Below are 24,158 nucleotides of genomic sequence, written 5' to 3'. Positions count from 1 at the left end.
GAACGCCTTGGATCTCTCCGGACATCCACCAACAGGCAATGAACCACTCGGCTTTGTCTTCCTCCGGCCTCGTATAGAACCTGCCGTGCACCACATGGCCGCGGATCGAATCTGAATTCCGGGCATCGTTAAATTACGTAATTTTACGTTCACAGCATCTGAGGTTAGGTTTCAGATAGCATAGTTCTGTTCCAAAATTTATCGTCCTTCGACAAGTGGCCGTTCGACCATGGGCTGGTTCGACCCACTGCCTAGATACGGACGGCTTGAAGTGTTGAAGGCTACGTTCCGGAAGGCAGGAATCATGTCTGTCTATTACATCCAGGGCAGTGGTTGTCTTCAGCAGGCGACCCGGAGTTCTGCATCCTGCTCTGCACCACCAGACGGTCACTTTTAGCTCACAACATCTGGGGTTAGGTTTCAGAGAGCATAGTTCTGTTCCAAAATCTATCGTCCTTCGACGAGCAACATCCGCAGCTTCGCTAAATTACGTAATTTTTTCTCGTCACTGAACACCAAGTTGGGCAGCGTGCCATCCTCAATGAGATCCAGAATGTGCTGGCACCTTTCGAGCCTCATTCGTTCATGACGGTCTGTTAATTCATGCCTTGTTTGCATCTTGTAAGGGGAGGTTTTGAGGTCATCTTTGAGGACTCTACGCATTGATGTCTGACTGACTCCTGCTTCTGCAGTGACTGACTCCTGCTTCTGCAGCCAATTTTGCAGCTGAGCGACGAGAGTTACTCCTCAACTTCTCCCTCGTGTTTTTGACCATTGGTTTTGTTCGCACACTTTGTTTCCTTCCTTGACCAGGTAGATTGCGTGTTTTACCAGTTTCCTTGAATTTTTTATCACCTTCTACACAGTTTCACGACGAATTTGGAGCTTTTTTGCAATGACTGGATTACTCTCCCCCTTTTCATGAAGGGTTACAATTGCATTTCATCTACTGCCATAAGTAATAGTAAATTTAGACACCTTAGACTTCTGCAATATATAATAGACGAATTAAGAGATGATATTAAGCTTCATTATGAAAGAAAAGTCTCCTAGAAACCAATTTATTTTTATATAGCAAACATCCGTTGCCATAAATATGGCGGACCCTGTATTAACGACACACAGGAAGGATGATGTAAAAAAAACATGGTTACTCTCACTGGACGTACGGAAGTTTAATCGGAAATTAAATGACAAATAAAAATGCGGAACTGCTGCATTTTTCATTTACAAGATACATAAAAGAAAAATCACACCTACGTGGTAATGCCTGATTGCTAGAGTAAATGTCATGGACCTGTTATGCAAGCTCTTATAACATTTTAGTCAGAAATCTTCATATGATTGTGTATTCTTTTTTTAATTGCTTCCAAGACTTTGGGTATGAAGAATGTGTATTGACATTTACGTGATGGATTATATAGTAATCAAGCTCGGCTATGAGCTGAAGAAAGAATTGTTAAATAATTTATTAAAGGATTTAACCTCCTATGACATATTAAAGCACTCCCGATAATAAATAAATACACCATCGCTGACAACACCAGCAATAGTTAGAAAAGTGTTGGCTATATTGTCATTGACGCTGTGAATGGGTGGCATGAGCAGAGCAAAACCATCGATGTCGTAGCGTCTGGCAATCGTCAACAACGGATTGAAGGTCCTCCACCCACGAATTTCATTTGGTTGAGCTTTATCCACCTGAAATTATTAGAATTGGACTCCATTTAGTTGAGATTTTACACCTGAAACGGTAAGAACCGTACCCTGTTTGGGTAAGCTTTCAGCACTCAAACGATTAGAATTGGATCCCATGAAAGCGACATGGCAAGAAAACGGTGCCATAAATTAGTAACTTAGGGACAATTACTTTGTGATGAAAAGAACTGGATGATGTAAAGCTGACACGACTTTAATAAGGTGAAAATTAATACCGGAATTCAGATAGCACAGCTGTAACAAAACCTATATGACATGTACTACGTGAACGTAATTCCGGGTAATTTCCCATATATCGGTTGCTGGTACATGAGCAAAACGTGACGAAAATCACACACCATAATGATGTAACCGGACCATTGTATCATCATTTGAAGATGAAAACTACGTAAAATACAGCTGAGTCAGGAAAACCTATTTGATCAGCTTTATACACTGTCTATCTAGCAACTCAACTTACCAAGCGGGCATAGCTTCCTGGAGCATCTTGCTATCTTATTGTAGCAGGAGCACCAGTTGCAGCCGTCGGGCATCCATTTACTGCCGTTCGCGCACCACGGTTTGCCGCGCAGGTCTGCAGTCATAGAGGTATTTTAAATTACACCTACACGATAGATGATTAAAATTAATTTTTTGTGTGTTTTTTAAATATAAGGGACTAGATTTGACAGATTTTTAACTGAGAACGCAAGCTCTGGTTTAGTTGGCATAAACTTAATTTAACGAAAAATCTCATGAAATGTACGTGAGATTTTGTCTTTTAAATTTATTTAGAATTTGATTATTCTTAGGACGTTTTTTCCGACCACGTATTCTCCGATCTTGATTTTACCGCTTGGAATTCAGCGATAAAAATCATAAATTCCATTCCAGACAAATTTAATTTATAGGTAACGACTTTTTGTTGGCTTGGAATCGAAATCCGCTTGAAATTTCCTAAGTAACTTTACTTAGTAAACGCAAGCTCTACGAGATCTTGTTTCCTTCATGCGGCCACATCTTCAGCTCAAAGGCAACAGTGAACAAATAATTGTGCAGTATTACATTCCAGGATGATTTTCGCGACACTATTCCTGAATAAGAGTATTCTCTCGTGCTACACAGCAACGACTCGCGTAAAAGTCCGAATCGCAATCAGTATTTGGAACAGTGAACTTGACAATTTCGGTCGCGGGTGCTAATTATTGATCATCGATTACAGTTACCATCCGTGAGTTTGAAACTCCAGTAGAGAGGAGGTACGAAGTCTAAGATACACACATCAATGTTTGATTTTCAATTATGTATCAATTTACTCCACAGCGATGACGGGTGATATATGTATGAGAGGTCGGATTTATTTTGACTTGGAACATTGGTGAATATTTCCTCACATTTCAATCGCTATCTCCTGTAAAAAGTTTGAAATAATTTAGTCAGACTCGTTATAATGCTTGAGCACGCAGTGTACGTAGTATTTATTTATATATTTATCTTAAGGTTGCGGACTGACTGCCTGGGGCACACTGTACGTGAGAACAGGCGGCGCTTCGGTTGACACACGTGCAGAGATTGCAGCCGTCATACCATTTCGATCCACTTTCGCAGACCACTGAGCCTGAAAATGAATTCAAAAGTCAACTGAAGAATTCAAAATTTAGAACAGATAAATCTCACAGCGCTAGATAATTTGAAGTGAATGATATATAACAGGCTAACGTCAAGAGATTGACTCTATCTTCATCTTCAAAATCAGACTAGACGAAGCTATACAGGAGCATATGTTCAGTCTTAAAATGCCTAGCAAATAACGGATCAGGCAATAAGTCCAGCAGCTATCTCAATCAATCGTCAGCTATGGAAAGATCGGGTTCCAAAGGCCGGATCCCTTGTGAATCAAGTCACGAAAAGTTCAAGAATCGGCAACAGGCCATGGGCCTATTTCTTCAACGCCGACACTTCTATTCTATTCTATCAGCAAATCATACATTTACGAACGATAAACACGCATAAATAATAACCGAGGATACGGAAGGTGACTGGGTAACTTAAAATGTGATCATTCGGAAGTAATGTATAAATGAAGGTATCAAACTTTCTACGCATCTGCATAATATAATGATAAAATTTGGAGAAAATCTCAATAATTCTCAAATACCAAATAAGTTCTGCAGCTCGTCTGCTGGGACTCAATGTTGGTGAACTGAGCTTCAGCGCCACGAACTTTTACCAAGAATATATATTAAATAAAGATATTAAACAAATACAATGTATAAATAACTTGATGCTTCAGAAACTTCCGAGACCGTGGTCGATATAGATAATTAATATAATCAAATGAAATGAGGTGCGAATTCTGTTGTAAACTGAATAAACTTTTAATAAGGTGATTTGCCCAGCGCATAAAAATTAGTAGTATTTTACCGAAAATATTTTGTACCCTAGACAATGATGTGCTTTTTTATACTACTGACATATATTATTATCCCACACCAACGAAATTAACGAGAAATATTCATGTCGTGATATATTTGGAATTAGTAGGTCTACCGTTGCTACGAAACTGATTAAAAGAAGCCCCTATTTTGGCCCAGATTTTTTTTAAATGATAGCATATTGCGTTAGGGTCAATTTGAACTCAATAATTGAGTATGCTTGGGAAATTATGGAATTAATTTTCTCTTAATTTATGAGGCTGAAATATTTATTTCTCACCTGCTGTGGTGACGAAGAATGCAAGGACTGAGAGTCCCAGCAATGCATGCAAGAATCTCATGACTGATGTGCTTTAATTTATCTTGTCAAGCTCTGGAATATATCGGGAACGAAATGACTGCTTGCGAGCAAGCCGCGTTCTCGGCGCCGAATAACCTTAAAATGAGACCGATCAGTCCGGCGCTTGTCGTGTTTTAATAAACGTACTTTATCTTGCAACAAAAATGCAATGTGGACATATACAAAAAATTGTTGAGATTCCTCATGGCTTAGTCACATGCTTATCATAATATGACTGTAAGTCCGCGCATAGCCAATGTTTGGCTAACAGCTCGACGTGTGCCATAACAGATCGTGATTTGCCGGTCGCAGGCGGAAAAAAATTCGAGAATGTATGAAGAAATATTTACGTGTCCCGAAAGATATTTAAGAAATGGACCATATGCAAAATTATTTGTAGAGTTGTAAGACATTAATATTTGTACAATTTTTATTGTTTTCACTATGAAAATAAACGGCAATTATCAGCAGCTGTTCATTTACACTAATAGTGAATAATTGCATTAAATAATGTAGTATGCCCGAGCATGGTAGGAATTATCTTCCACCTACACATATCTTCCACCTACACATATCTTCCACCTACACATATCTTCCACCTACACATAACTATGAAACTCCATAGAGAATGAAGTCACAGGTACAATTTTGTAAGATTAAAAAGTTAAAAAAAAATTCAATAAAAAAAGATAAAACTTCTTTCCCTTATAAGGCATAAATTAACGAATAACAAAGACAGAATTTTTAATTATTTCCAAGAATATCAAGGATACAAATATAGAAAGATTCAATTGTCGTAGATATGACGTCATGAATTATCTTTCATATAAAACTGCGCCACGGTAAGCAAAAATTCCCCCGTTTTAGGTGAAATTGCTGAAAAAAATTAGGTAGCAAAAGAAGCAGGTTAAACTTGAGAATATCCACAGCTGAAACAGTGAGTGAATATAGAACTCATTTTGGTGGAGCTGCTAGATTATTACATAATTTTAAACGATGCGAATCCAGAATTGGATACGGTTGCGACCAGAAGTAATTTGCATGATTAAATAATTATTTAATTATAGTATTGAGTTTTTATACAGGAATTCAGTGGCAGTTAATTTGTAATACACACTTTTGTTCCAACCACGCGATGGTGAGGGTCGTAATAATATTTTTCTTGTTAATACAACATTAAGGACTAGAGCTAAGATGACATATTCATGGCATGGCATAATCTTGGCATGGCATATTCATGGCTACGCGAGTGTTAATTGCTCATATTATTTACGAATTTGTACTTAATGGTTTCTACTTAAGTACTAATTTTAGAATAATTAGTCATTTTTAGTGTGATCCTTCGTCCATGAATATGATAAAATAGAGTTCTAGAAATTGAAACATGTATCCTAGTGATGTTTCATGATAGTTTTTATTTCTTTCGATTGCGACAAGTAATCAAAATTTAATTCGTTTACAACTTTCAAATATATGATTTACCTTCATATTTTCAAAATATTACTATGTTTCTTTAATAATTAGGATAATCAGATAAAGCTGTGAAACTTAATTGGGACGAATATTCTAAAAACTCTTTCATGACGATTTTTGCTAATTGTGACCGCTAAAAATGCTAATGGGTTTTTGGGCATGTTTTCATACATATTTTATTATTCGTATTTTTTACATTCACAACCGACTCTCGAATCGTCAAGAAATTAACATAGTGATCTAAAATTTTGCAAACATTGTTTTTTTGCGCTTGCCGAACTTTTCTGCACAATTTTAAGACCGAACTCCAGGAAGTTGAAAAAATGTAACTCAGTAGTACTCACTGCAGTGAGTGACAGAGAGCGCATTTTCTGGTCGACGAAAACTTGAGGTCACGGACAGACGGACAGACGGACATGGCGAGCACAATAGTGCATTTTTTCCATAAATGAGAAAATGCGCTAAAAACGCTCCACCCGAACGGAAATTTTTTTCACCAGGCTGTGTTGCCCTTGACATCTATACTGGTACTGTACTTCTCGTTATCTTCTATATCACCATCACTGAGGAAATTCGTCTGCTACCAAATAGTGGAATTCCTTCAGGCTAGCGAGGTGGTTTGTAGGGTGCCGCTATTCTTGAGGGCTTCTATTTTGTCATTCATAGTCTTCCTAAGTGTGGTAGCATGCATTTAATCTAATGCCTCATTATTATTATTAGAAATATGAGATATTCATTAATAATGAATGAGTGAACAATGGACCTGATCATCCTTGTTTTTAACGTTTATTCATCAACTTGACTGCGTACCTCCTATCGACACCTTGAGTCTCCCTCATTTAAATTTTTTCCTTTTATATATTTCGATCCTGGTAAGTGTCCAATTTCTGTACGTAGATCTGTGTCTGAGTTTTTATTTCAGTGTTATTCCGTGCTTTTGACGATAATTTCATTCAATTTCTGTACTTAGGTCTGTGTCAGATTATTTATAATATAGGTCGTGTTAAATCTTTCCATGTGTCCTTATTCTTGCTCCTTCTTAACTTCGTTATTGCCGGATCGAGAACCAGTACGTGCCATTACAGCCACTGCGGCCAAACCAACCTGATAAGTAAATCTACAGAGTCACTCTAAAGAGAAGGATCAAGATTGAAATAATGTAAGTATCATCATCAAACAAAACCCGGTTTTAACTTTAAACTTAATCAGATACCTCAAATAAATTTAATACAAATACAAATAAACTTAATCAAATTAAACTTAATCAAATTAAACTTAATCAAATTAAACTTAATCAAATTAAACTTAATCAAATTAAACTTAATCAAATTAAACTTAATCAAATATCGGTCGTTAGACGCTTTGCTGCCAATAGATTTGTAACAAATAAGCACAGTAAACTGTGCACCATACTCGGTATCACTTGTATTGCAAAAGAATCAACTCATCGATGCGGTTGATTTTATTTATTGTTGATTTCAAAAGATTATTTGATGTCTTTAGTCCCTGAGCTAAGCGACCTCGAAATTGGAGTGGGCATTTTTCGAGCTATTAATTTTGAGAGCGTTTCGCAGAACGCTTCACTACGTGTGTCAAGTGCATATTAAATTGTATGCTGCCAGGTGCATATTAAATGATCTCTATGTCAAGTGCATATTAAAACATGTCAAGTGCATAAATTGACACTTAGGTGTCAATTTGTCAGAGGGTATACGCACCGAACATCGACCGGGAGCACGACAGACATCATAAATCAGTTTAAGACGTAACACAAAACAAGACCAGGATATTTCCTATTTTATAGATTTTTGGCATCATCATAATTGCAAAGTACATAATCTTTGTCGTTTTCGCAATGGTGGTACGATCGATTCTCGCTCAGCCCGTGAATGTTGGAGGAAGTGATCGCACTTCCACGAACTTGGTGGAAAATTTCTACGTCAAATCAACAAGTCAAGAAATTTTGGTTCCTACTAATAACATCAGGAGCAAAGTACTCATAGATTAGTACGCGAAGCCACAATCTACGCGCCTCAACATGCAGCAATCTACACAAGTAATAGCGCCACAATCTACGCGCCTCAACACGCAGCAATCTACACAAGTAATAGCGCCACAATCTACTTCTTTCAACGCGCCACAATCTACACGACTCAACACGCCACAAGCTTCACTGTTTAACACGTCACAATCTGCTCGCTTAAACACGTCATAACGATTTTACATGCCACAATCTGCTCGCTTCAATGCACCACAATCTGCACGCTATACATCTTCTAAAGATTGTCTAAACTAAAAACTTAATTGCAGCTCATTTAAAATATAGAAATAACGTTAATAGCTTTATTTCTGTTCATTCAAAAAGTTGAGTGAATGTTTTCGTTGTGAATGTTTAGACATTCATCATGAACTACAGTTGAAACTGGAATTTATTTGTAATATTGAAACACAGCGTGAGTTTTGCAGGAGATCGCCTCCCTATAGTTGGCATCGCTCATTGCCAGTGTGTCTCTATGAATTTTTAAAAACTTGTTTTTACTAATAAAAGTTATCGTTCATATGAAATTGGTGTTTATTCAACTGTTTAGCTTGTTCTGTCCCTGATAGTGTTGTTTAACCTAAATTATTAAGATCACGTTTGTCGAACTTTCAATTATTAGGAGAAACTAATTTTTTGATCGAGAAGTTTGCGAAATTTTACGCTGTGTGAGAATTCAACACGAAAGAAACTATATTAAGGATCTCCAGCAGGGCATTTCATCCTAACTGATTGTTGGTAGAATTCCATATTTACAATATATTCATGTCAAATGTTCGACAAATGTCCGTGAGAGATATAGTATGGCTCGTGACACATATGCTGTATAAGCTGTGAACTCCGCGTCTGAGGCAAGCTCTCAGTGACACAGCGGACTCAAAGCTAACTAGGTCTGCTGGTCTGCTGGTCTGCTGGTCTACTAGTCTGCTGGTCTGCTGGTCTGCTAGTCTGCTGGTCTGCTAGTCTGCTGGTAAACACATGAGGATTTGTAACCACAAACTACTCTCGGACTTTCACCAAACTTCCGAGTGGAAGGATGCACGCTGCTGCGAAACAAAGAGCCTGTTGCAAAATTCTGTCAGGGTTCATAAAAATGGAATTTATTTGATGTTCGTAAATCTATGAATTAATGAATAGCAATGATAAATTATCTCGCTTACCTGAAGGAATTTCACCCTTTGGGGGCAGATGAATTTCCTCGATGATGATGATATAAAACTTGTTCGTCTATAAAAGATAACGAGAAGCCACCACCACCACCACCACTTGAAGGTCTATAAAAGATGACTAGCACAGTACCAGAAGAGTTGTCAAAGATAACACAGCCTGGTGAAAGGATATTTCCGTTAGGGTGGAGCATTTTTAGCGCATTTTCTCATTTATGGAAAAATGCCCTATATTGTGCTCGCCATGTCCGTCCGTCTGTCTGTCCGTCCGTGACCTCAAATTTTCGTCGACGAGAAAATGCGCTCTCTGTCACTCACTGCAGTGAGTACCAAGTTATATTTTTTCAACTTGTGGTGTTCGGCTTCATAATAGTGCGGAAAAGTTGTGGAAGTGCAAAAAAACTACGTGTGCAAAATTTTAGAACCTATTTCTAATAGAATCTAGAGTCTTCAATTTCTTTAATTAAGATTCGAGGCTCTTTTGAAAACGTGAAAAATATGAAAAATAACATATACATATATGGAACTATGTCAAAAAAGCCATAGAGCATTTTTAGAAGTCACAATTAGCAAAATTCTTCATGAAATAGTTTTCAGAATTTTGTCCCAAGTTTCACAGCTCTATCTGATCCTTTTCATTATTAAAGATGCTTAGTAAAATATCGAAAATATGAGGGTAAAGCCTATATTTGAAAATTTTAAACCAATTAAATTCCGATTACTTGACTGCCAAAATAAGTGAAAACTATCATGAAACATCACTAGGCTACATGTTTCAATTCTAGAGCTCTATTTTATCATCTTCATGGACAAAGTTTCACTCTAAAAATGACTAATTTTTTAAATTGATACATAAGTAATAGCCATTTAGTTAGTACCAATTCTTAAAAATATAGGCGTTTAACACTCGTGTAGCCAAGAATTTACCATGCCAAGAATATGCCATATTAGCGCTTGTTCTTAATGTTGTATTAAGAAATAAAAATATAATTACAAACTTCAACATTGCGTGATTGGAAAAAAAGCACGTATTGCAATTTAATGCCACTCTGCCACAAAATTCATGTATAGAAACCTAACACTGTAATTAGATAAGTTAATAATCATGCAAATTACTTGGGGTCGCGACCGTTTAGGAATTCTGGATTCGCTCCGTTTAAAATTATGTAATAATCTAAAAAAATTAACCGATCCTGTTAACTTTCAACTATCGTGAACCCCCTACATGAGTTTCATTCCCTCACCGTTACAGCTGTGGATATTCTCATGATTAACCTGCTTCTTTTGCTACCAAATTCAATGATTTCACAAAAAAACTGAGGATTACATCGCCTACCGTTCCGCAGTTTTATCTGAGAGTTTATGACGTCATATCTACAATTGAGTCCTTCCATTGGGATCCATGTTATTCTTGGAAATAAATATCAAAATTTTGTCTTTGTTATTCGTTAATTTATGCCTTATAAGGAAAAGAAGTTTTATTCTTTTAATTGAAGGTTTTAACTTTTTAATCTTGCAAATTAGGACATGTGACTTCATTCTCTATGGAGTTTAGTAGTTATGTGGAATGAAAGATAATTCATACCATATTTGGGCATACTACATTATTTAATGCAATTAATCACTATTAGTGTAACTGAACCTCTGAGGATAATATATGAGGATTATCATATAATATGAGGATTATCATAGTGAAAACAATAAAAATAGTAAAAATATTAATATCGTACAACTCTACAAATAATTTTGCATTTGGTTGATTTCTTAAATATCTTTCGGTACACGTGAATATATCTCCATACATTCTAGATTTTTTTTTTTCGCTTGCCACCAGGAAATCACGATTGGCACACGTCGAGCAGTTATCTAAACATTTCGTTTCGCCGACTTACAGTCATATTATGATCTGCATGTGACTGGCTTCACGAGGAATCTCAACAAACTTTTGCATATGTCCACATTGCATTTTTGTTGCGATAAAAAGTACGTTTCTTGAAACGCGACAAGCGCCGGGCTGATCGATCAAATTTTAAGGTTATTCGGCGCTGAGAACGCGGCTTGCTCGCAAGCAGTCATTTCGTTCCCGATATATTCCAGAGCTTGACAAGATAAATTAAAGCACATCAGTCATGAGATTCTTGCTTGCATTGCTGGGACTCTCAGTCCTTGCATTCTTTGTCGCTTCAGCAGGTGAGAAATAAATATTTCAGCATAAAGATATTTTTCATAAATTTTATGAAAAGAAGTCATATAAATTACCAAGCCGGCTCAATTATTTTTATAAAGTTTAAGTTGTTACACTCGAAGAGCCTAACACAATATTCTATCATTAAAAAAAATCGGGGCAAAAATATGGGCTTCCTTAATGTTAATCAGTTCGTTGGCAATGACGCTAATTGCAAAATATATTACGGCATGACTATTTAATAATGATACCATCAATTGATTCATTAGTTCCGAATGATCTCATTTCATGTAATTTAGCCTCCTTCCGTCTCTTTTTATTGTTTCTGCGTGTTTATTGTTCGTTCATGTGTATCTTGCATATAGAGTCAATCTCTTGGCGTGAGCCTGCTATATGTCATTCACTTCGAATTATCAAGCAACGAGATTTAACTGTTCTAAATTTTTAATTCTTCTCAGACTATGACCGCTATGTGGACTGCAAAGATGGATCGGTATGGTATGACGGCTGCAATACCTGCTTTTGTTACAACCGGATCGCCGCCTGCACGAAAAAAGCTTGTCCCCCAGGCAGTAAGTCCACAACCTTAATATAAATAATTCAAAAGTATAACACTGCGCGCTTAATCATTATCACGTGTCTGAATAAAATATTACAAAGTTTATTTCCAGGAAATAGCGATTGAAATGTGAGGAAATATCCACCAGTGTTCCAAGGCAAATTAAATCCGACCTCCCATGCATGTGTGTGTGTGTGTAATTTCCCATCCTGGTAGTGGCAACTAGGTAAGGGAAGAGGTGATAGGTTAGTTTTTCCGGGCACTTAAAGCCACTGGTACGACCAGTGTCCATCACTATACGACCATCACTAGCTCGCTGACCTGCCAGAACCATTTTTGCATTACACAACACCCTGGATAAGCCAGGTACTCATTCAGCAACCAGAGTTGGATGAATGGCTGAGTTGACCATGAGCTGAGCTTCACGGAAGAACTTTTCCTCAGTGGGACTCGAACCAGGGAGCTGGGTGCGAGAGACTGAGTCTCTCACCACTGCACTACCAAGGCTCCCGTACATCACCCGTCTTCGCTGTGGAATGGAGCTAATAGGAACTCAAACTCTGATGCGTATCTTAGACTTCGTACCTCCTCTGTATTGAGGTTGCCAATTCACGCATTGTAACTGTAATTGTGAGCTCGACGATTATCGTGAATTAGCAATCACAACCGAAATTGTCAAGTTCACTGTTCCAAATACTGATTGCGGTTCGGATTTTTACGCGAGTCGTCGCTGTTTAGCACAAGAGTATCTTGAATACCCATACTCAGGAATAGTGTCGCAACAATCATCCTGGAATGCAAAACTAATAAGTGTTTGTTCGCTGTTGCCTTTCAGCTGAAGATGGAAGCCGCATGAAGGAAACTTGATCTCGTAGAGCTTGCGTTTACTCGGTAAAGTTACTTAGAAAATTTCAAATGGATTTCGATACCAACCAACAAAAAGTCGTTATCCATAAACTACATTTTTTTGAAACAGATTTCATCATTTGTATCGCTGAAATCCAAGAGGTAAAATCGATTAGAGACTACGCGGTAGGAAAAATGTCGCAAAGAAAAAACTCACGCAAAAACTCTACACAAAGAAAAAACTCACGTGCTTTCCTTGAAATATTTTCGTTTAATTTAGTTTATACCAACAACACCTGAGCTTACTTTCTCAGTTAAAAATCTATCATATTTTGTCGCTTATATATAAAAAAAAACACATAAAAATAAACTTAATTTTAATCCACCTAGCGAGTGATTTAAAATACCTCTACGACTGCAGGGTGCGGAAAACCGTTGTGCAAGAATGGCAGTAAATGGAAGGCCGTCGGCGCCGACTGGTGCACCTGCGTTAATAAGAAACCAAAATGCACCAAGAAGCCATGTCAACTTGGTGAGTTGAGACATGATAGGCATGCCTAGATAGACAGTGTATAAAGCTAATCAAATAGGATTTCCTGACTCTGCTGTAATTTACGGAGTTTTCATCTTCAAATGATGATATGATGGTGCGGTTACATCTGTATGGTGTGCAGAGCTGGGCAGCGCTACTTGGAAATGTAGCGGCGCTACCGCTACCGCTACATGCTCTAAATGTAGCGGGCGCTACCGCTACCGCTACACCCACTAGATTGTAACGGGCGCTACCGCTACCGCTACAGTAAAATGTAGCGCGCTACATTAGCCGCTACAATGGCCAAAATTATTGGAACTCTCTAAATATTTATTGTTCTGCTATTGGGATTTACTCATTAACATTTAATGATAATAAAACATTTTTAAAATATATCAATGCAACTTTACTGCAATTAACCTAACCGAACTAGTATGGGTTACCCCAGAATTAGATACAGTAAATAAAAGTTAGTTATTTTTATGTTTTACCTTCCCTACATGGATGTGAACTTTAATCTACCAATCTAAGAAATTATCCACATATACATATAAAAATCAGTCTTTATATATATATATATATATGTGGATTATTTTTGAGATTGTTAGATTAAAGTAGACATCCATGTAGGGAAGGTGAAACATAAAAATAACTGTGTAAAAATAACTGTAAGCAAACTGAAAGATGAAAAAAACCTGTAAGTGGCAACTGGTAACAACTTAACAAGTAACAACTAACATGTTGACACTAGTAACATATCGCTACTTAAATATGTAGCGGGCGCTACCGCTACCGCTACATTGCCTTAAATGTAGAGCCGCTACCGCTACCGCTACTGAAAATGTAGCGGCCGCTAGTAGCGGCCGCTACATGTAGCGCGCTACTGCCCACCTCTGATGGTGTGTGATTTTCTTCAAAGTTTTGCTCATGTAGTTGTACAGTAACCGATATTTTTGAACATGTATGGAATTACGTTCACTTAGTTCATGCCAAAGTCGTATTAGCTTTATATCATCTAGTTTACAGTTTTTTCTAGTTTACACCATCTAGTTTATTTACTAATCATAAAAGAATTGTGCCTAAGTTACTGATTTATGGCGCCGGTTTCTTGCCAAGTCACTTGCATGGGGCCCAATTCTCATCGTTTCAAGTGCTGAAAGCCTTTCCAAACAGTGTCCGATTCTTATTGTTTCACGTGTAAAAATCTCAATCAAATGGAGTCCAATTCTAATCATTTCAGGTGGATAAAGCTCAACCAAATGAAACTCGTTGGTGGAGGACCTTCAATCCGCTGTTGACGATTGCCAGACGCGACGTCATCGATGGTTTTGCTCTGCTCATGCCACCCTCCCACTGCGTCAATGGCGATATAGCCAAAACTTTTCTAACTATTGCTGGTGTTGTCATCGGTGGTGTATTTATATATTATCGAGGGCACTTTAATATGTCATCGGAGGTTAAGTTCTTTAATGAAGTATTTAAAAATTCTTCTCGCAGCAAATAGCCGAGCTTGATGACTATATAATCCATCACGTAAATGTCAATACACATTCATATGAAGATTTCTAACAAAAATGTACGAGCTTGCATAACAGGTCCATGACATTTACTCTATCAATCAGGCATTACCATGTATGTGTGATTTTTCTTTAATGTATCTTGTAAATAAAAAATGCAGGAGTTATTATGGCATTTAATTTTTACAGTTATTTACGATCAAACTTCCGTACGGACAGTGAGAGTAACCATGTTTTTTTTGACGTCATCCTTCGTGTGTGGCGTTAATAAATCTGAACATGAGTTTAATAAAATAACATAAAACTTATCAGTGTTATTTTAGTAAATAATACATTTTTTACAACGCATGTATCAACCGCCAACAATAGTTGCCTTCATCTGCGATGGTGTTACTCTAAGTTTTTTGCCGTGCTATTACTGCTGATGATGAAGGTGACCGAACTACTGCTGGTGATGATGAAACGTCTCCTCGATGGTTGTTTTGATGCGGCGGTGCTATAGTGCACATTCTCGACCTTCAGTGGAGTCAGTTCCGAGGTCCGTAAAACGGCTGAAGTCGAAACGATGCTGATCGCTAGAGCGTTGGACTGTTGAGAAGTTCTTTTAAAAGTCTTTTAGAGGATTCTATGGAGTGTGTAGTGTTTTGACACTCGTCAACTGAACCAGTTTCCCCGAAATCTTTCCTCAAGCGCATATAATGCAGGTATACGCGGGTATCTTCGGAATCCTGTCATGAAGCTTGCGCCGGCTTGTGGTTTCAGGACTTGTCGTTCGCAAGCGAATGTTTCCCGTAGCAGTTTCGCCTTAGCACGGTAACAATACTCCGACCACCAACTTGGTCAGAACACCCAACTACAGACAATAACTTGCAACCACTCAATTGGCTCGTTGGCTCAGAACTGTCTCCTGTGTTCTGAATTCTGACGCGCGAGTTCTGAATTCTTCTTATATACTTATATACTCCGCAAGCCGCAACATAGCGTTGCTTTGATTTTTACCCTAAACAACCCAGAGTTTTCCCCCCATGAACAGGAACAACTACTACTTCGCCCTGTATCTTCATATTCACATTCGCCTAATTAACATTCGTAATTCCTACTCTAATCATATCAGAAAACGCTGGCCTGATCATGTTACTCTATCTTCCATTCCTGAGTCATGATATTATTCTCTAATTAAAATTGCACTGAACAACTTCAAGTGAATTCAAATTTGTTCGTAATTGAGAAGCCACGTCGAATGATAGCTGATCCCTGACATAATTTTAATGTCACGACATTAATAGTGAGTCTAGTTTCAACTAGACCAACTAACCGTACATTTTACTGCTGAGGAGCTAAGAGGAGTGAGATTTCAGTTCGTATGACTGCAATTTGTTGATTTAAGAGTAATTTTTAAATATAATAACCCTTGAGTAGATATACAAATAATGAAGATTATTTCTAATTTGTAATTATTTTACACATGTTGAGTTGAGTTCTGGCAGTGATCGAGGACGCACGTAGTGTTTGCGGGTCCCAACTTTCTCACTTTTTACTATGCCGGTTTGACTTATCTCGCGAATTTTGTACCGAAACGATTTCAGTGAAAGGTTCAATTTTAGTGCAGTTCAATCAAAATTGTGCGAATAGTGAGAAAATAAGAATCGGCGACAGGCCACATCAGGCCTACACTTCAGAGCCGACATCACTATGTTATGTTATGTTATGTTACATGGCTTGTGAATTTACAATAACCGAGTAAACAACTTGCATGTTTAGAGCACGAACAAAAGACGGAGCTTTTAGCAAACATTACATTAGTGCAACAATATAAAGTTTAAATTATACATTCTAAAGAAATTTCCAATTACGCATTTCTGAAGAAACTTGATGCAGTGATTTATTACAGGATAGAATCATCATGACTTTAATTAATAAATATAACACTTATGGGTCAATAAAAAATATTCATTGGTGAAAACAGAAGTAATCAAACGACTAGAAAAATCAAATTATTGAATCATTATCAACTAAAAAGGGTTATGAATGCTTATATTTTTCCAATAAACGCAAAATTTTATACGATTGGCGACATTCAATGAATAAATATTGTTGTACAAATATTTTCAAGAAATCAGCAAAAAAAATCGAACAAATTTCCCTGACGAAGAATCAAAATATAATATCTTATTTTGCAAACGGATAAACGGTAAACCATATCTTTGCTGTTGGGATGAGGTATATACCAATTCTTAAAACAGCAATAGGCTAATATTCCCATAACATTCATAATTTTGTTTGGTGAAAAGACTGTGAATCTGATAAGAATCTGACAGAGAATCTGACAAGAATCTGAAATATTTCATAGTTCATTTGAAATTTTTATTTATAAATTTAATTGCTTCACTTTTTATACGAGAATTTAAATATGAAAGAAGGTTTCTAGTGGGATCTGCATCACACACAATACATTCTCTAATTGAACAAAAATGTTGCTATATTTACATCAATGATAATTATTGTAAAGAACTATAAAAGTTCCAGGAGATTAATTAATTGGGTTGAATAAAATCACGACCGAGGAAAGTGGATATCAAGCGAGACTAAATTGATAATGAAGTAATTTTTGATAATGCGTCTTTAGAAAATTTTCGAATTTCAAAGAAGCAATTCCTCAAATATTCTCTGTGTATGTATAAAGTATTCATGTAAAGATTTCGAAATAAAAATATCAACTATTTATATGACTGAAAACGAATACATTTATACCAGAATTTCAAATTTCCTTGTCAAAAAATGCACATGACCATCAGAGTACACGACCAAAATGGATAACGCTTTGCATACATAAAATGGGATTTTCTATACGTACTATTTGATGCAATACTATTTATTTACGTTTTGAGGCAATACGAGGATATCTTGTATTCAATTTGCACTTATGTATGTACTTAGAGCCAGCCAAGTGAGTCGTCTTGATGAGGTTATACATATGTAGTATTCCTGCCAATTACCGAATTTTCATTTTGCGTGGCTCGAACTCTACGACGCTTCATAGTGTATTTGCACAAGACATTGGTTTGTTTGGGTAATAGAATCTTGGAATGTTGTTTCTTGCAATTAGGTTCGAAACAGCATTGCTCCTGTATAATAAATTATTTTTTGTTATCGTATGTTGCCGCAGTGTAGTTTAAAATTAGAAAAACCTTATTTGCATTAAAAAACTCTCTTCATATGCTAATGAAGATTGATTTCGGAGCTTAAATGGCATGGCATGCAAATAATTTGTGAAGACGACACTACGGATAGAAGGAGCAGTGTATTGACTGGCGGTCGCTATAGGTAACGTAGCCTCGCAAATATCTAGCGAGTATGTAGGTTAATTAGTTCCTGGTACAGCCATAAATTATCATGATTTTCGCCCTGACGTACAGTGACGTACAATGCATGGGTGCAGTCAGCACTAATGTGCAAGCATAACTGTTGGATAAAACTTGTTCCTCATCCCTTATATGGTAAAGATAAAGAGACTGAGCTAAAGATAAATACTCTAAGCTAATGATTAAGAGACCATGCTAAATATGAAGAGACCAAACTAAAGATAAAGAGACCGAGCTAAAGATAAAGACACTAAGCTTACGATTAAGAGACCATGCTAAATATGAATAGACCATGCAAAAAATAAAGAGATCATGCGAAATTTAAAGACACTATAAGCTAAAGATAAAAAGACCATGCTTAAGATGAAGAGACCAAGCTAGAGATGAAAAGATCAAGCTCAATATAAGGGGACCATGCTAAATTCAAAGACACTAAACTAAAGATAAAAAGACCATGCTAAATATAATGAGACTAAGCTAAAGATAACGAGACAATGCTAAAGATAAAGAGACAAAGCTAAAGATAAAATGGCCAAGCTAAATATAAAGAGACCAAGCGCTAAAATATAGTAAGAAATTTTGAATTCAGCATAAATCACTTCCACAACCTCATGCACTTATGTCATTGTTGAGTTGTCCTTGTCCACTCTTTCAAGTTAACATATTTTTAGCAAATAATTAAGAGAATATTCCGTGCACTCATCATTTCACTGTGCTGCCTCAGAAGAAAATGTGTAGCCTTAACGTTAAACGTGGTTATATGAATTTTTTTCATTTTTCTCATGGATGTGAGATGAATTTGCTATATTGAATTTGCTTAACGTCGGTTCAACTCTTCAGATTTTTATCAAATTCATTATTGGTTCATTTTACGATGAAATTTGTATAATTGGTCGTTCTTTGAATATCATTTATATGTTCAAAGAGCGTGATTATTAGGAATAAATATTCATTGTGAGTAAATTTGGGTATAACTTCAAAATCATCCTTGACCATCAACATCCACGCATATCTAAAAAACATGATAACCTTATCTTACTGCCAAACTCCTGATGATAAACTCTAATCTCTAAAAAATAAAACAAAAGAAACACAACGTGGGGTGGTTTTGTTAATTAACGACGTTTTTTCCATTAAAAATAAAATTTCCTGCTGGAATATCTGATGTTATTTTAAATGAGAAGTAGGCTTTTTAAACATTAATTCATTTCCAGCAGAGTATTCAATTCATGCGCTTATACAGTGTTAGCCTGGCGTGCGAACACCTCCAGTTCGGTGATCTCGAGACAGGCGTCTGCGCTGACTGTCTGTACAGTTCTCTGCACAGACAAGAAGCGTCCCAGAACTGGCTGGGTGAGGTTCTGAGCGACCCAGGTCACAGGTTCGTATACTGGCCCAGGAAACAGGACCAGCCGAGAGTACGATCCGAAGTCTGGGCCAGCTACCTCAGTCAGCCCAGTTCGCACCTGGGCATAGTGGACTAGAACTAGTCTTCTGGGTAGACTGGGTAGACATAGGAGTCTACTGGGCATAGACTAGTAGTTTACTGTGTATACTGATTACTGGGTAGACATAGTAGTAGTAGTAGTAGTCTACTGGGCATAGTGGACTGTAGAAGTGGTCTACTGGGTAAACTGGGTAGACATATAGTAGTCTACTGTTCATAGTAGACCGGAAATGCGAGCTTGGTAGAGAATATTAAAATGACCTCATAGTATGAACCGTATTGTAGGGAGTTAAATTCCCTTAATGTTTTTAAATTTCAATTAGTTTAAAATTATTTAATGTTTTAACGTCAGAGGAAAATTTCAACTGAAGTATATTCTTTCGTGAAAAGTAAATTTCCTTCGTTGTAGTTTTTCATTGGTGTCCCATTTAGACAATCATATACTTTTAATTCACTTCACAATTAAAATGCGAGCACAAAATTTTAATCAAATTACGGCATATACATGACAAAATATTCCAATCGTTTAAGCGTTGAAGACCAACTAAGGTAGGAAAATACATGAGCAAAGAGAGTCCTTCGGCTTCCTAGTTGTAAACCAAGAAATTGCAGCATTTTTATATAAATATTTTCAGCGTCCAAACTTATCCATAACTTCCTAATCTCACATTAAAAATAACTGAAATTTTATGATGCATTTAAAATTCTGTGAACATTTAACCCAGACTCACATCAATGCCCGAGAAGCGTGTCGAGTTGTAGTTAAGCCTCGGCAAGATCCTAACTCCCTCGATGCTGAAGGCTGTGCCCAGGTCCACCACCATGAACGGATAATCCTCTTTATCGGAGTGGAAAAATCCGTTCAATGATCCATCGTTGGCTCGAGCCACTGCGCTGTAAGAGAAAAATTATATGTATTATGTTATTTTTCTTATTTCGCGCGAGTAGTTACACTGATACTGTGTATTTTTCCTAGATATTACGTAGATAAGAAAAGAAAGACGACTACACCGCAGAGCTGAGGCAGATATTTTCGCACTTCCCGATGACTTGGACGCATACTGTACATACGTTGTCTCTACCTAGTCAAATTCGCCTAGTATGCTAGTTAGTTGTATGGTTAAAATGTTAAATTTGTGGTATTATTGTAAACAAAATTTATTATTTAATTTCTTATTGATATGTCCCACCGGAGTTGTACTTTTTTGCAACAAATAATCATGATGAACTAATGTTATTATTTGATGGTAGCATTTCACCATGTTGAGCTATGAGACATGAATGTACTTCCATTAGAATTTTAAGGTAAATCTAAAATCGACCACCTTAATTTCAACTTGAGAACGATTCCACCTTGATTGTAATTCCTTGAATTACACCGGGAAACCATAAAAATTCCCCAACTTTTCATTAGAAAAACACTAGTAGAAAACAAATTCTTCGATATATTCTGTCGTACAGTAACAAAATCAGTTAAATCTTTATTATTTACATCGATCCTCTCTTGAATAAGTTTCACATACTATCCAGGGCCCAAGGTGGTGGAAGCCCGCGTGGGTTTCAGGAGCGCCACATTCATGAGAGGTGGCGGCGCGGAGCGGATGCGCATCACCACACCCTTCTTCGGCGGTGGTGGGCCGCCGACTGCCAGCCGGCAACCGCGAGCTGCGAAGAAATTAACTCACAACGACCAGCAAGCAACCTTGATTTTTTTTTAAAAATCGAACATAATAAGGTAGGGCAACTCTCATCGCAATGTCTGTAATTTCATATCTCTCTATGTCATCAAAACACTCAATGTCAATAAAAAGACTTATTCTGAACTTCGGCGAATCGGGTTTTGATTTCAACAAGTTACACGTGGGTATATGCTGCTATACGAGTACTCAATAAAAGGAGTGCGCCCAAATCGCGTACTTAATTTCGGGCCAAAAATTTCATCATTTACATGTTTAAATGCTACATGTTAAAATGCTTAGTACCATTTTAGCGTTTCTTTATTGATCTAATCAGTTTTTAGAAGTATGCATGTTGGGTGAAAAGATTCGATCTTTCGCGACAATCGATTTTTTATAGGAAAAATTTATCGAAAAAAACTAATTTTTTCCTGAATTTACTTGTGATTTTGTAACTGATTAACAAAATAATTCTTATTTTATTTTATAAACTGAACATAATGCTCGATAACGAAGTCGAAGATGAAGTTCTCCAAACATGAATGTATTTTAATGAATATATTCGGTAATTTCTATAACTAGAAACAGAGAAGCTATTTTTATTTCTATTCGTATACTGCCTTATATATATGACGCGATTACTAGCAAAATTGCCATGAATCACGCCAGCCAACCTGGTTGGGACCTTCGCTCTAATACCACTCGTATCGGACACAATAGGAGCCGCGGTGAATGTTTACTCATTCGTCACTCATACATATTTTAATACCTACATACATATTTTTGTCACTCATACATATTTTTATTTATTTTTTTTAAATTTAATTTTAATCGTTTGACCAACTCACCTGCATCATGAGTCATGAATAGCGGTTTCAGCGTTTATTAGGCCGTAGGCCTGTCGCCGATTCTTAACATCGCAGAACATTCACAGCTTGTTGCGGTCTCGAACTTGCAACTCACTGCTACAATTCTGCTGTGCTTAACCGCCCGGCCTCCTTGCCGATTCTGACCAGAAACTGGCGCACAGAGCTGGGATCGAACCCGCGCCTCACTGCGCCAATCTTGGTACTCTGAACTTTAACCATTGGGCACCACAAATGTACAAGCAGCTGCGTTTGACACACTCACCTGGATCATGAGTCATGAACAAACAGCTGCATTTGACACACTCACCTGCATCATGGGTCATGAACAAGCAGCTGCGTTTTACACACAGCTGAGCGCAGCGGTTCAAGTTCAGGTTCGCCTGCTGAATTTCACCCGCATAATCAGATGGCATTTCCTGAAGCCAGAAGGCAGACTCCGCTGTAGGTGTTACCAGCAGCAGCACAAGTCTCACGTACGCAACTAAACGCATTTCTGTGATTTAGTGAATTTGTTGTTCCTTACTATTATATTGTGTTTAATTTAAATCTGAAAATTAAAGTATTTATTATAAAATTAAATCATGATCTGCCAGGACCAGGATTTTTTTGTGACTTGATCGCTTGATGCACAACGAAAATGTATGGGAAAAAAACAGTCGACACGAATGTATAAACGAACACGCCGTATTGAAACCAGACAAAATTAGAAGCGTTCCATTTATTAAAGGTTTAGCTTAAATAAGCGACAATTAAAAATAATTTGAATTTATTAAACTCATTCAGTGAATTAATGTTCCTTGTAAAAAATACACTCATATTTTGTCGGGTTTATAACTTTTCCGATCACCTTTGAGTGTCAAGGGTCTTTAGATTATTATTCAATATTCATAATTTTTAGTCATCGGTTCAGAATTGAAAGTATTTTCACAGCAAAGTTCTGGTCATATTAAGTTAATTATATCATACCGAACGTAATCTACCAAATATTTTCATCGGCCATTTCACTCGCTTTCGCTAACGCAAATAATGTATAAGGTGCAGTACTATAAAAAATAAACACCATGTTTGTAAATCCGTTAGCCAATCACTAACAGCGATTCAAGATAAGCTTTCCAATCACAAACAAGGAATCGGCCGTTACGTGCATTTACGCAGCAACATGTACATGAACGAGTTTTAGAAGTACGGCACCAGTTCGACAAATGATGGAATGACAAGGTAAATTCCTTGCCGGTATCACAGACGCCTCTGGCCATGAAGGGAGCGATCTAGTTGGAAGTCTAGCAATGGAGCGGCAGTTGTCATGGAAGTCGTTATATTTTGGCGATCACAGGAAAATTGTCTGAACAGTGTTTGCGCTGGCAAGACATTTTGAAGTCACGCTATGCTTCTCAGCTAAACGATATGATTATCGACTTACAATATTGAAACTAGGATATTGACTTCTTTTAGGACGAATAAAATTTAAAATATCATAAAAAGATATTCTTTTTGGGTTTCCCTTCGTTTATATTCGAAATTACACAAAATCTTGGAATTCGTGACGAAATAAATCAGTATTCACGGTGTAAATTAACTGTCGACCTACACGTGGCTCAAGCCGCTCAGATATTCATTGGTACGATAATGATTAATGGTGATTACCTATCAGTTGGTATGCTGGCCAGAAAGACTCGTGTATTTTAAAAACGAAGCATTTCATACGAGCAGATATGTGTTAAAAGTCCATGGGTTTTACTCCGAATATTTCAGTAACTATTTTGGAGTGCGTGTATGCGAACAGTTGTTACATTGCGGAAACGATATTAGACAAAGTTACAAAATATCAAAAAAATAAATTATCAATAATATATGATGATAATGTTGAAGTTGCTTGCAGCTTACCATTAATACCTAGGCTAAAAATATAAAAAAAATTATCTTGCAGGTGATAACTCAACTGTTAATAACTAAATATGGCAAAAAATATCAAGCCCGTTGCATGGAAACGTACATTTTGATGGGCAAATTTTCGA

General features: G+C 37.0%; 3 protein-coding genes across 4 annotated transcripts; 1 reads left to right on the top strand and 2 right to left on the bottom strand.

Moving 5' to 3' along the window:
• Positions 1-1,233: 1,233 nt before the first annotated feature.
• On the bottom strand, positions 1,234-18,908 carry LOC108669778 (U-reduvitoxin-Pr11a-like). Of its 2 annotated transcripts, XM_047881414.1 has the most exons (6): positions 18,897-18,908; positions 15,664-15,665; positions 4,414-4,506; positions 3,212-3,316; positions 2,180-2,293; positions 1,234-1,701 (listed from the first exon to the last, which is right to left on the bottom strand). In XM_047881414.1, the coding sequence occupies exons 3-6, from the start codon at positions 4,472-4,474 to the stop codon at positions 1,694-1,696; spliced, it is 288 nt and encodes a 95-aa protein (XP_047737370.1). In that variant the 5' UTR covers positions 4,475-4,506; positions 15,664-15,665; positions 18,897-18,908; the 3' UTR covers positions 1,234-1,693. The 2 variants fall into 2 exon arrangements, with proteins under 2 accessions (XP_047737370.1, XP_018012677.1); XM_018157188.2 differs by lacking the exons at positions 15,664-15,665; positions 18,897-18,908 and having other exon boundaries at positions 4,414-4,580.
• Positions 10,952-14,954, top strand: LOC108669777 (U-reduvitoxin-Pr11a). The gene is made up of 4 exons (XM_018157187.2): positions 10,952-11,340; positions 11,794-11,907; positions 13,162-13,272; positions 14,513-14,954. The coding sequence occupies exons 1-4, from the start codon at positions 11,280-11,282 to the stop codon at positions 14,518-14,520; spliced, it is 294 nt and encodes a 97-aa protein (XP_018012676.1). The 5' UTR covers positions 10,952-11,279; the 3' UTR covers positions 14,521-14,954.
• A 177-nt stretch (positions 18,909-19,085) lies between the features above and the next one.
• On the bottom strand, positions 19,086-21,207 carry LOC108669779. The gene is made up of 3 exons (XM_018157189.2): positions 21,122-21,207; positions 20,330-20,492; positions 19,086-19,617 (listed from the first exon to the last, which is right to left on the bottom strand). The coding sequence occupies exons 1-3, from the start codon at positions 21,205-21,207 to the stop codon at positions 19,387-19,389; spliced, it is 480 nt and encodes a 159-aa protein (XP_018012678.2). The 3' UTR covers positions 19,086-19,386.
• Positions 21,208-24,158: the final 2,951 nt, after the last annotated feature.

This window comes from Hyalella azteca, unplaced genomic scaffold, assembly GCF_000764305.2.
Source record: "Hyalella azteca isolate HAZT.00-mixed unplaced genomic scaffold, Hazt_2.0.2 contig7884, whole genome shotgun sequence".
NCBI lineage: Eukaryota > Metazoa > Arthropoda > Malacostraca > Amphipoda > Hyalellidae > Hyalella > Hyalella azteca.
The sequence above is the reverse complement of the archived record's forward strand: the minus strand, read 5'-3'. Positions and strand labels throughout refer to the sequence as shown.

Bases quoted from the DNA above. Each gene is read 5' to 3' on its own strand.
- LOC108669779 (XM_018157189.2), bottom strand. From the start codon at position 21,207: ATGCGCATCCGCTCCGCGCCGCCACCTCTCATGAATGTGGCGCTCCTG. The intron at 20,493-21,121 runs GTATGTGAAACT...TTTCTCTTACAG, and splicing joins ACCACCTTGGGCCCTGGATA to CGCAGTGGCTCGAGCCAACG. The intron at 19,618-20,329 runs GTGAGTCTGGGT...CACTATGCCCAG, and splicing joins CACGCTTCTCGGGCATTGAT to GTGCGAACTGGGCTGACTGA.
- LOC108669777 (XM_018157187.2), top strand. From the start codon at position 11,280: ATGAGATTCTTGCTTGCATTGCTGGGACTCTCAGTCCTTGCATTCTTT. The intron at 11,341-11,793 runs GTGAGAAATAAA...AATTCTTCTCAG, and splicing joins ATTCTTTGTCGCTTCAGCAG to ACTATGACCGCTATGTGGAC. The intron at 11,908-13,161 runs GTAAGTCCACAA...CTACGACTGCAG, and splicing joins AAAAGCTTGTCCCCCAGGCA to GGTGCGGAAAACCGTTGTGC.
- LOC108669778 (XM_047881414.1), bottom strand. From the start codon at position 4,474: ATGAGATTCTTGCATGCATTGCTGGGACTCTCAGTCCTTGCATTCTTC. The intron at 3,317-4,413 runs GTGAGAAATAAA...ATTCATTTTCAG, and splicing joins ATTCTTCGTCACCACAGCAG to GCTCAGTGGTCTGCGAAAGT. The intron at 2,294-3,211 runs GTCAGTCCGCAA...CTATGACTGCAG, and splicing joins CGTACAGTGTGCCCCAGGCA to ACCTGCGCGGCAAACCGTGG.